This window comes from Marmota marmota, unplaced genomic scaffold (assembly GCF_001458135.2).
Source record: "Marmota marmota marmota unplaced genomic scaffold, marMar, whole genome shotgun sequence".
Lineage (NCBI taxonomy): Eukaryota > Metazoa > Chordata > Mammalia > Rodentia > Sciuridae > Marmota > Marmota marmota.
In genome coordinates this window covers 7,859,674-7,875,556 of record NW_026000240.1, presented here as the reverse complement: position 1 = coordinate 7,875,556, position 15,883 = coordinate 7,859,674, and the positions used below count along the sequence as shown (strand labels likewise).

Sequence of the window (15,883 nt, the reverse complement as noted above, 5' to 3'; positions counted from 1 at the left end):
CTACGACCGGTCCTCTGCCACCGCAATTCAGCAGCGTCTCAGTGCAGCTGCTCCCCACCTCCCCGCTCCTCCTCCTCCCGGCAACTTCTTGGCTTCAGGAAAGTTGCATAATTCTGGAGGTCAGGAGGGACCCCTCCCCCATCCGGCTGGGCTTGCCGCTGGTGTCCGGGATCCCTGTATGGACACCTAACTGTGTCCTCTATTTCTCTTATCCCTATTCCCTCCCCATCCCAACTCCTCCCTCCAACTTGAACTAAAGGCTAATCTGATCTGCCTTCCTCTTGCAGAAGATGAATCCGTCCTCGGCGCCCCCACCTCTCCCGCCGCCCGGGCAGCAAGTGATCCACGTCACGCAGGACCTCGACACAGACCTCGAGGCCCTCTTCAACTCTGTCATGAACCCCAAGCCCAGCTCGTGGCGGAAGAAGATCCTGCCGGAGTCCTTCTTCAAGGAGCCCGACTCGGGCTCGCACTCGCGGCAGTCCAGTACCGACTCGTCGGGCGGCCACCCCGGGCCGCGGCTGGCCAGCGGCGCGCAGCACGTCCGCTCGCATTCCTCTCCCGCATCCCTGCAGCTGGGCACCGGTGCGGGCGCTACGGCCAGCTCCGCGCAGCAGCACGCGCACCTCCGCCAGCAGTCCTACGACGTGACAGACGAGCTGCCGCTGCCCCCAGGCTGGGAGATGGCCTTCACCGCCACTGGGCAGCCGTACTTCCTCAAGTAAGTCAGCCTGGAGCCAACGGGGCCACTGTCGCGGTGCCTGGCGAGCGCGCGAGTGTGTGCGTGTGCGTGTGCTTGTGTGTGGCGGCGGCGTGGGGGGGGGGGGATCGAGGAGGGACTGTAAGTGCTTTCCCTCCAAGACTTGGAAAGCTGGAAGGAGTAGGGGGCGAGTATCTGGGAGATGGGCTTATAAGGGATCAGAAACAGCGAAGTCTGTGAAGTTCGTTCATGGACCTGGAAGACCCAACAGATTCAGGACTTAGAAACTCTCACACTTTGGAGAAAAGAAGTTTTGGGGGGGGGATTCCCATAAAACCTGTAGGTAACATAGGCCCTTAGCCCCTGTGTCTTCACTGAGGGCTCTAGATCAGATAGCCAGCCCACAGCCAGGTCCATAGGGATGTGACACCAAGATATAGAGGGAAAAGTTGGGAGAAGCAGTCCTGGAAGAGGATCGGCAGCCTCTAGTCTCTTGGTAGAAGCAAGCTGGAAAAGTGAACAGGGCCTGGTAGGCCGCACTGCTCCCAACTGGGTGACGTAATGACCACAGAGCACAGTGATGTCAGTAGCTGTGGGCTGGAACATGATCGTGTGGAAATTGGGTCAGGAGTTTTATTATGTCACACTTGGTGACCTAAAATACTGTCCAGTCGGGAGTCTCCCTCGTTACCCTGCTTTCCTTAATTATTCTAGCTTTTTTTTTTTTTTTTTTTTTTTTTAAACTGGGATTTGAACTACATCCCCAGCTCTTTTTATGTTTTATTTTGAAACAGGGTCTTACTAGGTTGCTTAGGGCCTCACTTAATGCTGAGGCTGGCCTGGAACTTGGATCCTCCTGCCTCAGCCTCCCCAGTTGCTGGGATTATAGGCATGTGCCACTTGCACCCAGCTGTTTGAACTTTTTGATGTAAAGACTTTTACAGTAGATTTGAATTTTCAAATTGGATTGTAGAGGAAAATGCATTCTCAAACACTGGAGGAGATCGTTTCACCTGGGGTACTCTAAAATTATTACTTTGCCAAGCAGAAACCCTGCTGGAACTGGAAGTATGCCTAGGAGGCTGCAGGGTTAGGCTGTTCAGGCCTGGCTGGGAGCTGAGCCCGATGGTTTGCTTGGTGTAGGACTGCCTGCCCTGGCTGGCATTGGCTCAGTGAGAGAGATGCCTAAGAACTTGCCTCAGAGTTAAAGCCCCTATTTCTTTGGTGGAGTAGACTTTATTTCAAAAACTGTGTTGAAAAGTTTGAAATATTAACACCTTGTGTGCTATTTTGAAAGCTTAGTCCAGCTCCTCTTCGGCCACTAGTATCTGGTACTGGGTGTGAGAAGTCCTTAGGAACATACGCCCAGAGATGACCAGTTCTTAGTCTCTCCTTGTCCCCAAGCTGTGGGCATCATTTTTTTTTTTTTTTTCGGGGCAGGGGGATGGTTTGATTGAACTCAGGAGCACTGGGCCACTGAGTCACATTCCCACCTCTGTTTTGTATTTTATTTGGAGACAGGGTTTCACTGAGTTGCTTAGTGCCTCGTTTTTGCCGAGGCTGGCTTTGAACTCACAATCCTCCTGCCTCAGCCTCCCGAGCTGCAAGGATTACAGGCGTGTGCCACTGTGCCCAGCCAGTTGTTGGCATATTTATGTAAGAGTCTTTTTTTTTTCTTTTGGGTTTCTGGGGTTGGCATAATACTGAGACCCTGAAAGAGACCTAATGGTCATTTGTTTGACAGCCTATCTTCTCTGGGTCACTGAGTTGTAGTGTAGACATGTTCCCAGTGCTTTGATTTCCAAGTGACTGGTGGAAGTCAAGTATATGATATGATAATATGACATTTTTCTGAAAGTGATATTGTTCCAAAGGATGACATTAGTTTCTTTACTGCATACAGATCCAAAATAGTTAGCATCATGTATTAAGTTCACTTAGGTAAATGCAGTTTTGCCTATTTTATGGTGATTTATCAAAATGGACTTAATAATAAATAAAGGGCTGGGGCTATAGCTCAGTTGGTAGAGTGCTTCCCTCGCATGTACAAGGCCCTGGGTTCAATCCCCAGCATCACCCCCCCCCCCCAAAAAAAAAGCCAAAGCTTAAATATAGATTCAGTAATTAACAATAATTTAATAATTTAAAACTTTCTGGTCTCAATTTTTTTTTTTTTTTGGATACAGGGGATTGAACTCAGGGACACTCAACCACTGAGCCACATCCTCAGCCCTGTTTTTGTATTTTACTTAGAGACAGGGTCTCACTGAGTTGCTTAGCACCTCCCTAAATTTCACTGAGTTGCTTAGCACCTCTTAAATTTCCTGCCTCAGCCTCCCAAGCTGCTGGGATTACAGGCATGCACCACCATGCCTGGCTTAGACAGTTTTTAAACTGTGTATGAATACATACTTATGTGGTATATGATCAGTGTAAATGTGATTGCTGAAAATCTGAAATATGAGCTGGGGCTGGGGGCAGTAGCACACACCTGTGATCTAGTGACTTGGGAGGCTGAGGCAGGATTAACGCAAGTTCAAGGCCAACCTGGGAAATTTAGTAAGATTCTATCTCAATAAAAAAATTACAAAAAAGCCTGGGAATGTAGCTCAGTGGTGAAGCATCCCTGGAGTCAATCTCTAGCACCAAAAAAAAAAAAAAAAAATGACAAGAAAAGAAAAAGAAAGAGCTGGGTCTGCCTTCATATCTGTGGAAAGCTAGATTTAAAAAACAAAAGACCCCCCCCTCCCAACAACAACAGCAACAATTCCTTTTATACATGTATTTTTAATGATTAATGAAACCCAGGACTGTTTGTGATTTAGGGCAAAAATGGAAATTTTGGCAAAGGTTGCTGTGATCCATTTCTGCCCATCCCCCTACCCACAGCAGAGGGCATCTTCCATTCACTTTGAATAGACAGTCAAGACCAGACAGCTGGAAGAAAACAAACACAAAACAACCCACCAGAAGTAGGCTGGCCTCGTCTAATGCCATCCCAAAAAGTGTTCTGGTTTACTGGGTGAAGAGGCTTTAAGAAATTAAGTCATTGTGATTATTATCTTTCAGAATAAGCCATTTGTCAAAAGTTCTTTCCTTCAGAGCTTTATTTAAAGTCTGAATAAGGTAAAAGTTAAATGTCACTCAGCCTCAAAAGGCAATGCATTTGGGGTGATTAAGGAGTTTGAGCCGTGCCTGGTGCATGGCTGTGACCCCAGCACCTCCAAAGGCTGGTACAGGTGGATCGAAGGAGGATTGCAAGTTCTAGGCCAGCCTCACCAATTTAGTGATCTCCTAAGCAACTTACCCAGACCCTATCTCAAAATAAAATAATAAACACATTAAAATCAAAAGGGCTGGGGATGCTGCCCAGTGGTTAAGCACCCCTGGGCTCAATTCCTGGCACTAAAAAAAAGTAGGAGCTTGAAAATGGTGGTGACAATCTGGTCTTTACTTGGCCCAGCCTGTGTGAAATGGGCTAGCAGAAGAGCCCTAGCCTTGCCTCTGTTGGGAGTTGAAGAGTGTAAGGATTTTAGAATTGACAAGGATCAATTTTTTTTTTTTTTTTTTTTGCTATTTGTTTTGGTTTTTGATTAGAAAGCTGAGGCCAGGGAGAGGTGAAGACCTTCTGGAAAGGCGTATACTTATTTAGTGGAGGACCCTGAAGTGGTTTTCCTTCCCCCTCCCCCACCTTTTGCCCTTGTCACTTCCCCAGTTGAACACAGAGGCTTGTGGGAAACAGCCTTGAACTTTAAGAGACTTTAAGAAGTCTTTGTCACTTTTTCAGGTAAGGTATTCCCAGGTATGTGATGGGTACCTCCTGAAGGTTCCCTTTCCAGAGCAACCACGGCTTTTCTGCAGCATTCAGGTAACAGCAGAAAACCATGTGGCCCCTGAGAACCCTGGCATTGCGCCTCCTGTCCTCTACTGGCTGCTTAAGTGCTGAGCTGTTAGCAACTAGAAGCACTGGGATTGAACTCAGGGGCACTGGACCACTGAGCCGTACCCCCAGCCCTATTTTGTGTTTTATTTAGAGACAGGGTCTTACTGAGTTGCTTAGCGCCCTGCCGTGGCTGAGGCTGGCTTTGAAGCATTGACTTTGAACATGGGTCACATTGAACATTTGAAAAGTTTCTGGTTATAATGCAGTACATATTCTTTTGTACATAAACCAGAAAACAAAGAATTGTAATTGATCTAGCTTCAGTAGATTTTTCCTTCTTCATTTTATAGCCTATTGTAGAAAACTTTTATTTGAATAACATAATTCTTTTAAGAAAAAAGATTTTTATCTTGTTCTTCCGTACAAGTTCAACCATGACATTTGACTGCCACTCCTAATTTTAGGAATAATTTCATTGTTTGGCATTCTCTGAAATTTGTGGTAAAAGAATTATTTTTGTCAAAGGGATCTCTATACACTTGGTAACAAACCCAGTTGTACAGAAGGACTTTTGTTAAAAACAGTGTTTTCCTTTACTTCTTCAAGGCTCACAGAGGGGAATCTTTTAAAATTTTTTAAAATCTTTTTCTGTCTTGAATTTTTAGATCATTATCTTCTTTTTTTTAAGTTGTAGTTACACACAATACCTTTATTTTATATCTTTATGTGTTGCTGAGGTTCAAACCCAGGGCCTCACAGGTGCTAGGTGAGCGCTGTACCACTGAGTCACAACCCAGCCTTAGGTCGTTATCTTCTTAGCTTTTAGTGATATATACTTTTACTCCCCTTCCCTTTTTTTTTTTTTTTTTTAACTTGGGATTGACCTTTGCAAGGGTGCTTTACTACTGAGCTACTGAGCCATTTTTATTCTTTATTTTGATACAGGGTATTGCTAAGTTCAAACTGGAGATCCTCCTGCTTCAGCCTCTTGAGTCCCTGGGGTTATAGGCCTGTGTCACCACGCCCAGTTTATCATCATTTTTTTTTTGATTTGTCAACTTTAAGCTTCTTATGTAGGAGAGAATGTAGTTCCTTAAACTAGCTTTCTTCTTCCTCTCAAGTTTATTATTTAAATTATCTTAAGTTTCCTGGGCATGGTAGTGAAGGCCTGTAATCCCAGGTACTAGGGAGACTGAGGCAGCAGAACAGCAAACTTGAGGCCAGTCTAGGCAATTTAGTGAGATCCTGTCTCAAAATTAAAGAAATTAAAAAGGGCTGGGGATGTAGCTCAGAGCACCCCTAGGTTCAATCCCCATTACTGCAAAAGAATAAAAAATTTAAAAAATGTTTTAAGTGTCTGGTAGGTCACCTTGGTTACTATTTGGTCCCTTTTGATAGTTTCCTAGACTTGCTGCTTTGTAAGTGAGTGGTTTTGATCAATACCAGTCTGCCAATCACTTTTTGGCCATGACACCTTAGTGTTCCAAGACTCTGAACTTATTGCTTGTACTTGTGCTTTGCCCCAAAGGTCACCTTCCTATTCATAAAGGATTCTTTTAAAAAAAATATATTTATTTTTTTAGTTGTAGTTGGACCCAATACCCTTATTTTATTTTTTTACTTTTATGTGGTGCTGAGGCTCAAACCCAGGGCCTCACATGTGCTAGGTGAACACTCTACCGTTGAGCCCCAGCCCCATAAATATTCTTAAGATCGAACCCAGAGGTGGCCTCTGTACAATTACAGACCTGTGAGTGGTCCATCGCCCTGCATGCTGGTACGGTGTCAGGACAGTGGGGACCACTCATAGAGGATGCCCCCACACCAGCGGGTGGGCTTTTCCTCCTCTCTCTGCACCAGTTGTTTATATTTGTCGCACTTTTTAGTTTCTTCATACTTGGACCGTGACTTAATTAAATAATATTTTTATTTCAAATTGCCTTTTAATATGCCTATGTGTTATTTTCCTTATTATGACTTAATTAATTTTCTGGACTTTGAGTTCCGTCTCTTCTCTCCAGTCTCCTTTCCCTGAGCTTTATTCCCGCATTCCTCGTCCCTGTGCCCTTGTGGACCGAGGGTTGCGCTGGCCGGCTGCAGGGCCCTCACGGTGGGACTGCTGTAGGGCGGTAGGGCAGAGGTGCTGTTGCCTTTCCCCAGGTGTGTGTGTGTTATGCCCTCATGTTCTGGCTTATTTGAGTAACTTCTTAAGAATGGTCTTTGGAACATAAAATTTTCAGATCTTTTCCTATCTGACCATATTACTTTGAAAGTTTTTCTACATTTATTTTCTTTAAAAAGTTTCATTTTTTGGTGTGTTTTGCCTTTGAATGACATATTGTGTACCTGTTTTCATGAAGGCCTTTTGCCATTCAAAATCAGTGCCAGCTGTCTCAGTTTCCTTGTCTATAACATGAAGATAGAAGTACCTGTTTCATGGTGGTTTGAAAGGTCAGATGAAGCTGGGTGTGATGACACATACCTGTAATCCCAGTTACGTGGGAGGCTGAGGCAAGAGGATCTCCAAATTTGAGGCCAGGCTCAGCCACTTATTGAGACCTTGTCTCAAAAAAACTAGTAAAAGTGCTGGGTGTGTAGGCCAGTGGCAAAGCTCCCTTGGCTTCAACAGTAAAGAAGAAAGAAAGATTAGATAAGATAGCATGCTTAAAGCACATGGTACTTAGTAGAGATTCAGTACAAGTTAGTTCTTGCCTTCCTCCCTTTCCTCTCACCCAACTCCTAGCAGTCTAGCCAGCCAGACAGACGAAGCAGCACCCACAGGAGGGTAAGGCTGTTTTTGACTCCTAGTTACAGCTGAGGCTTTGAAAGACAAACGGGATCTGCAGCTGAAAGTCAATCTTTAAATTGAGAGTTCGTCTTCTTATTCAGAAATCTGTCAGGAGTCTCACCCTGGTCGCTCCCTCACCTCAGGCCTTGGGCAGACACCCACCCCTTCTGAGGAGCATCTGCTTTTTATTTTGGGGGATTTGACTTGTGGCTACTAGTTGGAACTTTTTTTGTGTGGGGGTTAGAGAAGGGGGGGGGTTGAGAAGGGGGCGGAAATAGCCATTTGTTGGTGGCCTGGTCTGTCCCCAAGTTGAGTTAGTTCATGGGAGAGAAAGAAAGAGTCCCAGAATCACATGTGAATGGGACCTTTTTTAGCTGTGGCAGTGATCCTGTCAATAGGTACATATTATTATCTCATCTACTGTTGAGGAAACTGAAGCCCGGTGAGGTTAAATAAATGTCCCAGGGTTAGGTAACAGGTGAGTGGCACAGATAGGATTAGAATTGCACCTTTCCAAAACCTGTGTGCCCGCCCTCACGCCATGCTGTCTCAGGCCCATTACATGCCCACACTCAGGCCCTGGGACGAAGTGTCCTTGGTGCCCACGACTGGAGTGGTGGAAGGACCATTAGCGCTTGCTTCTGAGCTGAGTGACCCCATTTGGAGTTCTCCTTGGTGGTGAGATATGCAGAAAACTCCCCCAAACCAAAAATGGGGAGCACACCTATGGTGCCTGTTAATTTTTTAATTCTCATTAAGATTTCCAACACAAATCAGTCCATATCACTTTAGAGCGAATGTGCTATGACAGTGGGGTGGGAACAGACCACAGAGTCTGTCAGCATACCAGCTGATATCCAGTTGGGCACTTTGGATTTGTTGACAGGGTTGATTAGATGATGTTATTAAATTGTCTTTATAATTTGTGGACATTGTTTGAAAATAAATTAAGTTTGAGGCAGCATTGTGTCTAAGTTTGTTAAAAAATTGAGTCATATAGGAATTTCAGTCTCAGCCTCTTTTTTTGCCCTCCTGCCTCAATTAAATACCCGACCCAGAAGAGGGTGATGGGAAGTGTGGAATCAGCCAATCTAAGGCACAGTTTTTTTGAAGGAATGATTTGGAAGACTGAGGACTGAAGTGATTAGCCTACTATTGCAGGGAAGCTTTTTTTTTGTACTGAGAATTAAACGCAGGGAGCTCTACCATTGACTACATCCCAGCCCTTTATATTTTTGAGATGGGGCTTTCCTAGGTTGCCAAGGCTAACCTTGAACCTGCAGTCCTCAGCCTTCCAAGTAGCTGGGATTCCAGGTGTGCACCATCGTGCCTGGTTTAGGAGGGCAGATTGTAAGGGGAAGGCCCTTCTGCTTTTTTGCTGGGGCCTGTAAATGTTTTTATTCAAAATGTTGGTAGAGCATAATATTCTTCAGAACCCTAGTTCATTCAGACCCTCTGTGAACAAAGGGCTTCTGGACTGATAGGTTTGCAATGTGCGTGCACTTTATCCCTTTAATGCACAATATGCATTAAAGAGGCCAGAGACTCCTATTAGAAAACTGGTTTATTTTTGCTTCCGTCAATATTTTGCAAGCTTATTTGGATTTGGTCATTTTTATTCTAACTATCATCTGTTAACACACACTCAGAAGATTTTCTCAGGCTACACTTTGGAAAACCCTTTTGTGACCTTCTCTGTTGTTTTTATAGTAGAGACTTTCATGTTTGAAACGAGTTAATTTTTCTTTTCAGTGTGCTTTGTGTGTATGTGTTGTATTTTTATTTCTTGATACAGCAGCTGCTAATACTTACTGAGTGTCAGAGACTAGAATATGGAGATAGAAGTGGCCCTAAACATCCAACAAGTGGGAGATAGACAAGAAAACCAGGAATCATAAAACAGTGTGCTAGCGCCATATTCCTGATTTTATTTTATTTTATTTTAATTTTAATTTTTTTTAGTCATACATGACCTGATTTTATTTTTAAAACTCTGTGTGAGGAGGAGAGAGGAAAAAGAGAAAGAAGAATATATAGGAATATGCTTATAGCAGTCATTTATGAGACTATGGATAATTGTTGTAGTTTCTGCCTTTATATAGAAATTTAGTCATGAATCCCCCAAACAATGTTTCTGTTTAACTTGGTGCTGGGGGCAGTTATGAAGGCATGGGAGAGTAGCCAGGTGGTGGTGTACTCTTGGAACCCTAGCTAGTCCAGGAGGCTGAGACTGGAGGATGGCCGAGTCTGATACCAGCCTGGGTAACTTAGCAAGACTCTGTTTCCAAATAAAAAATAAAAGGCTGAGGATTTAGCTCAGGGGGAAAGAGCACTTGGGTTCAATCCTCAGTACCAAAACCAAAACAAAACAAAACAAAACAAACAACAACAAACCACGGGAGATGGGAAGAAGGCAAAGAGAATGGAGATTGGTGGATTTGGGGAGGTGTGGGGAATCTTTTAGCTCAACTTCAGCATCTGGAGTCTGGAATTTTATTACTAAAGAGATAGTCTCTGGGAGTGGCCTGTGTTCTCTTTAGAAATGAACTGGACACAGTGATTGCTAAAATTTTAACTAAGATTTCTCCCTGAGAGTCGCCTCAGGATTTGTTGGTGGCCAATGGTGAGTCTTGTGCATTCCCTTGGCCTCCGTCCTGGATTTGCTGATTTTGTTTCACATTCTGTGGTGGCACAGAAGATGATGAGCAGGAAGAGAAGGTGATGTCCTTCTCAGACTGTGCCTGGCAGGTGCAGCGGTACGTTGGCCCGTTGGGTTCTGTTCAGCGGTGATGGGGCTGCTCTCCCATGGCCTTTCCATGTGCCATCTAAAAGATCTTTGGTTATTTCAGCCAGTTTACAACTAAAGTTCATTGTGCTGTTCTAGATGCCCACAAGTGTACGTTCCTGAGCAGAATGTGTGGCTGGTTCCCCTGGTTTCCGAGTCTGAAGCAGCTGACACCTCCATGGAATGAAAGGGAACCCAGACAAAGGCAGGCTAAGTGGCTGGTTCCAGCCAGGTGCTGCTAGACCCAGGGTAGGGTCCCTGCCTGGTGGGTTGGAAGCTCCTGGAGGCGTGTCCTTAGTCTGTCTTACTGTGGTTGCAGGTCTGAAACTTGCAGTCTACTGAACATCTGTTGGTTTCTTCCATTGGCTAATCTCCCTCTGGCCCCAGGAGCTTGGCACAGGCTGTTACCTGTGCCTGGAACATTATTTCCCTGCTCTTTGCTTAGTTCACTCCTCATTGCCTTCAGGCCTCAGCTCCTTGGCCACCTCCTATGGGTTTCCCCTGAGTCACAGCCCCACTCTAGTCAAGATGTTTCTGTGGTCTGTGTCTCCCCAGCCTTTGTACTGTTCCTGCATTACTATCGGATAATTTCTCTCTCTTTTTTGGTTGGCCTTGAACTTGTGATTGTCCTGTCTTAGCCTCCCCAGTGGCTGGGGTTGTAGTCAGCGCCTTGAGGCCCAGTTAATTTCTCTTTCTTATTGCACTGTAACCTCCAGGAAGGCAAGAATGATGTTTGTCCTGTCTGCATTGTATAGCCTGAGTCCAGTGCCTGGCCACAGAGGTGTTTAACAAGGAAAAAAGGAAGGAATCTTGCCATATTTTCTCTGAGCCATTTTCATTTTCCTTTTGGTATCAGAGATTGTCCAGGGGCACTTAACCACTGAGCCACATCCCCACCCCCCTTTTTATATTTTATTTAGAGACAGGATTTCTTGAGTTGCTTAGGACCTTGCTACATTGCTGAGGCTGGCTTTGAACTTGTGATCCTCCTGCCTCAGCTTCCTGAGCTGCTGAGATTACAGGTGTGCACTACCAAGCTTGGCTTTTGAGCCATTTTCATTGCTAGCATACACATAAGACTTTCTCTGCTGTGTTCAAGAATGGAATTCCATCATGTTTGTGCCCCTTGGACTGAATTTTTAGAATTGGGGCTTCAGATACTAAATGTCATGGAGAGAAAGATGAACAAAGGGTAGATGTTCAGAGAAGTCTCTGTAAAGGTGGGTGGACATAAATGAAGTCTCGAGAATGGAAAGGATGTGGACAAGCCTTTCAAGAGGGAAGCGGGGAGCCAGAAATGCTGAGGCTATGTTTTGAGGCTGGGAGAACCTGGTCTGATGTGGGCTGAAGCCTGCAGCTCCGAGGGTGAGTATGCAGACCTTTGTTAGTAAATATCAACTTCCTCACCCTTTAAATTTGAGATATAGCAGCCCTGGCTTTAATTCCCTGCAGCATAGGACCTCACCACTGTCCCCTGTGTTGGGGTCTTCCTAATCATTTAGGGGCCAAGTGCTGCATGCCAGCCTGGGGGGGTGGGAGTCACAGCACTCACAGTAGCTCCTCTCCCACGTGTCCACCCACAGGTCCACCCGCTCATGTGCTCAGTCCAGCAGTGCACTTCCACATTGGCAGGTGGTCTCTGCTTTCCAGTCAGTGGGCTGCTGGGTTGCCCCGTCTCAGGCCCCTCCCCACCGCAGCTGCTATTTCTGCATGTGAGTGAACAGCTCTGGTCTGGTTGTTCCAGAGTGTGCTGTTGTTTGAGTCGTTTCTCTGTTCCTATGAGGCTGATATCACTAGTTCTGACACCACAGTCATCCAACCAGGGCCCACTGGGCCTGGTCACCTGAGGATGCTCAATCAGAGACCAGTGGCTTCCCTCTCAGAGGTGAGCTTTCTGAACTCACAAGGTATGTTTTTAGGTGACTTCTTTCAACTACTAAAATTTTTTTGAATAGGTAATAAGTACATGTCAACAGCAGACTATTTAAATAGTACAGAAGCAGGTACCATGAGAGCACTTTTGTTTCCTCTCCCTGGTGCCCTGGTCCTGTCTCCTTTTGTCTTGTCCAGAGAAGCTGTGTGAGTACGAACATGCTTGGCTCACTGTTGATGAAGTGTGAGTGGCAGTGCACTAGCCCTCTGCTGGGCCTTCCTTCTTGCTCTTAGTGTATCTCAGAGCTCCTTCCTTCCTTCCCTCTCTCCCTCTGTTTCTTTCTTTCTTCCCTGGAACTGGGGATTGAACTTAGGGTGCTCTATACCTCTGAGCTCTATCCCTGTTTTTTTTTTTTTTTTTTTTTTTTTGGTAAATTGCTGAGGTTGGTCTCAAATTTGCAATCTTCCTGCCTCAGCCTCCCAAGTTGCTGGGATTGTAGGCATACACCACTGCTCCTGGCTCCTTTTCTTTATACAAACATTTGCTGTTATTTCTTTAAGGACTAAATAGGGTTCCATTGTTTGTATAGATTATACATTTTTTTAACTGGTGCCCTATTGATGTTGCCCAACTTAAATTGTTTCTGACTTTCTTTTTTCAGTTATTAAAATTATATGTACTAAAACACTACTAGAGGGAGGAAAATGGAAAATGAAATTTTCTGATCTTCTCTGAATTCCCTATTTAGAGAGGACCATAGTTGATGACTTCTCCAGAAATATTCTTTGCACAAAGACTCATAATTCATTATCTAGCTGTCACAGACCGTCCAACCCATCAATCTGCCTGTCTTTCTTGTATAGGGTGTTACGCAGTCCAACCAATATACCAGCCAGTTGGCAAGAGCCAGTGCAGGGGGTCTGAGGGCACAGTGCAGAGTGCTGGCATGGGGCGCCACAGGCTGAGAGCAGAGTGTGGCCTGGATGACTCACACGGAGCTGGACACAGAAGTTGAGAGTGTTTAGAAACTTTAGAGCAAATAAAATTGCTATGACGTCTAAGCACAAGGTTGGGATAGTTGTCTTGGGAAACAGGGTAGTTTCGATCATCAGATTTGTGTGTTGAGCTATGTGTAGTCTGAATCATGCACAGACCGTCCCAGTAGGACTACAGCATGCTCTTGAAGACACTGGATTGGAAATGAAGGTTCTGTCTCACCACAGACAGTTGGGGAAGCACTAATCTGTCCCTCTGTCTCTTGGTTCTGACTGCTATCTATTCATCCATTTACATGCAGATCACTTTATTTTTTTGTCCTTCTAACTACCTTATGCATCAACCAATCAATCAGTCATACCTTTTATTAACTTTAGAATGATCGTTCCACGAGATTGAATAATGAGTCTCCAGTGCAAACAGAGTCTATGGCACAAAGGTTGCGTGTGATCTGAAACCATAATATATTTTATGTTTCTCTAGCTTCTATTCTAACTCATTGTTTTAAAAATATGCATTGGTACACCTTAATTCTGTAGATAAATGCAGTTTGTGATAGTTTTTGGGACAAATCTCCTTGCAGGCCTTGCCAGCCACAGACTCAGGATGAGCACAGTGACTGGAGAAAAATACACATTGTTCACTAAAAAAATTCCTTTGTGGTGACTTTTCAATTTGCCTATGAAAATGATTTCTTGGCCTAAGTAAGTGTTCAAACATTGAGGCCACAGTTGTTGTAACCCAACAAAAAGCAGAAAACAGAAGCAAATGTTAGATGTGACAAAATGAACAGAAGTAACTTCTGCTGACTTGGTTTTCTTTTTAGATTTGTTTTTAAAAAGCTGTTTTTATTACAAAATTAATCCTTATTCTTTTTTTTTTTTTTTTTTGGTTCCAGGGGTTGAACTCAGGGGCACTCCTCCACTGAGCCACATCCCCAGGCCTATTTTGTAATTTTTTTAGAGACAGGGTCTCACTAAGTTGCTAAGAGCTTTGCTGAATTGCTGAGGCTGGCTTTGAACTTGCGATCCTCCTGCCTCAGCCTCCTGAGCTTCTGGGATTATAGGTGTGGCTATCATGCCCGGCTTCAATCCATGTTCTTATCAAAAAATTCTGACAGAGCTGAAGAATGTGAAGTGACAGTAGGAGAGCCACCACATTCCTCCCACTGTTCTTACTCCTCAGAAGCAACCCCTGCTCCCAGGGGCTTGTGCATCTCCCAGGGATCTACTCCTTATGAAAAGGGCAGCCCTTGGTCGCTTTGACATTGAGGGAACCACTGCTTCAGCGGCCTGTTCCTGGTTGATCTTCACAATTTCAGGGCCAACTTGAGCACAGCAACAGATTACACTTTGGAAAACAGTGTGGTACCGCCTGGCGTCTGGGTACAGAGCCTTGCTGGGGTGACCAAGGTCCAGAGACGGGGTTTGGCTTTGGGGTTCAAGATGTTGATGCCTTCAGTGCTCTGAAACCGGCCAGGGTTTTGAGGATCGTCTGACGTGGGCTGGGAGCGATCGGGGTAGGAATTTGAATTGCAGTTTCAGAATTCACAAGCCGGGACGTCTGCTACTCTGGAAAGGAGACGCTCACCAGCGATCTAGCCGCGGGAAAGTTGGGTTAGTGGTGCTGGAAACCGGAATCCGTGAGAGCCGCCAGGTGTGGTGGTGGTGGAGGTGACAGCAGGAGAGGGCAGGAGGATCTGCATGCTGCTGGCAGGGTAGCCGCATGGCCCGGTGACTCAGGGTGTGACAGGCAGTAGTGGGATGTTTGGCAGAGAAAAAATATCTTAACATGCTGAGTTTGAGGTGACATTAAGATATCCAAGGGAGTTACCGGGGGACTCCAAATACATCTCTATTCGTAGACGTATTCAGCGCTGGGCGCTGAACCGGTGATGCGCATGCGCGGCAAGTGCTCCTGCGCGGCATCCCGGTCCGTTATGTGTAATTATTCATATCCAGGTGGGATGAGGTCCCTCAGAGGGAGGTTGCAGTGGGGCAGGATGTCCCTGGAGACTTGTGAAGGACCTGGAGGAGGACAGCCCGAGAGGCAGGAGGACATCGGAGAACTGAGAGGCCTCCAGGGAGGATACGGTGAAGGGGGCTGTCCGCCTTGGGCGCGGCTCTCGAGGCGGAGGATGACACAGGCCCAGCGAGGCTCTCTCCACCTGGGCTGGGCAGAGGCAGGGGCGCCGGGCACTCAGGAATAACATTTCTAGGTGATTTAGTTTTGGAAATTGGCTAAGGATCTCGGCTGGATAGGTCTGGACAGCACCTTCCGTGCGGTCCCACAGGTCCCTGCGTCCCTGTCAGGAGCAGTGCTTGAGGGTCTAGCACTCTGGGAAAGGACTACTCGCTTCCTTAAGCATCCTATTAAAATGTGGTCTGAAATCAGTGTTTTATAGCTAATCAAAATGTTATCAGATCTGGTAGAAATACAACAATAATCGATATAATTGGTTGCTGGGTTGGGGGTTACAGTCTTCATGGCCCCAGCAGTGCAAAAATCTTCATCACCGTTTGCAACTCTGGGGACTGTTATTGCCGGGCGAATCATACAAAATTATGCCATAAAAATAGCAGATTATGTTTGGAGAGGATCAGTTAAAATTTTATGATTCAGCATATTATGTAACTGTAGTTTCAGATAAATGTTTATCTTTCTTATCTTATCTGATAGCCAGAGCTGACTGATACCTGGCAAAGGGGAACCTGAGATTCATGCAGGTGATTTCTCCAGGCCACATTTGATTCTATCAAACTGGTTTGAGTTCAGAAAGTTTTGAAGTTAGGGCTTGTATTGTGGTTTAAAGGTTGTTCTGTTGTATTCGGCTGCTTTAGGAGCACCTGGTGGCCCCT

At 45.4% G+C, this 15,883-nt stretch overlaps 1 protein-coding gene across 2 annotated transcripts in view; it reads left to right on the top strand.

The window, feature by feature from the left end:
- Wwtr1 (WW domain containing transcription regulator 1) overlaps positions 1 to 15,883 on the top strand; it is a 120,170-nt gene that overhangs the window by 463 nt on the left and 103,824 nt on the right. For both annotated transcript variants that reach the window (XM_048794112.1, XM_048794114.1), the window contains exon 2: positions 288 to 721. In XM_048794112.1, coding sequence (XP_048650069.1) covers positions 291 to 721 — 431 coding nt within the window. In that variant the 5' untranslated portion in view covers positions 288 to 290. The remainder of the gene's footprint in view (positions 1 to 287; positions 722 to 15,883) is intronic.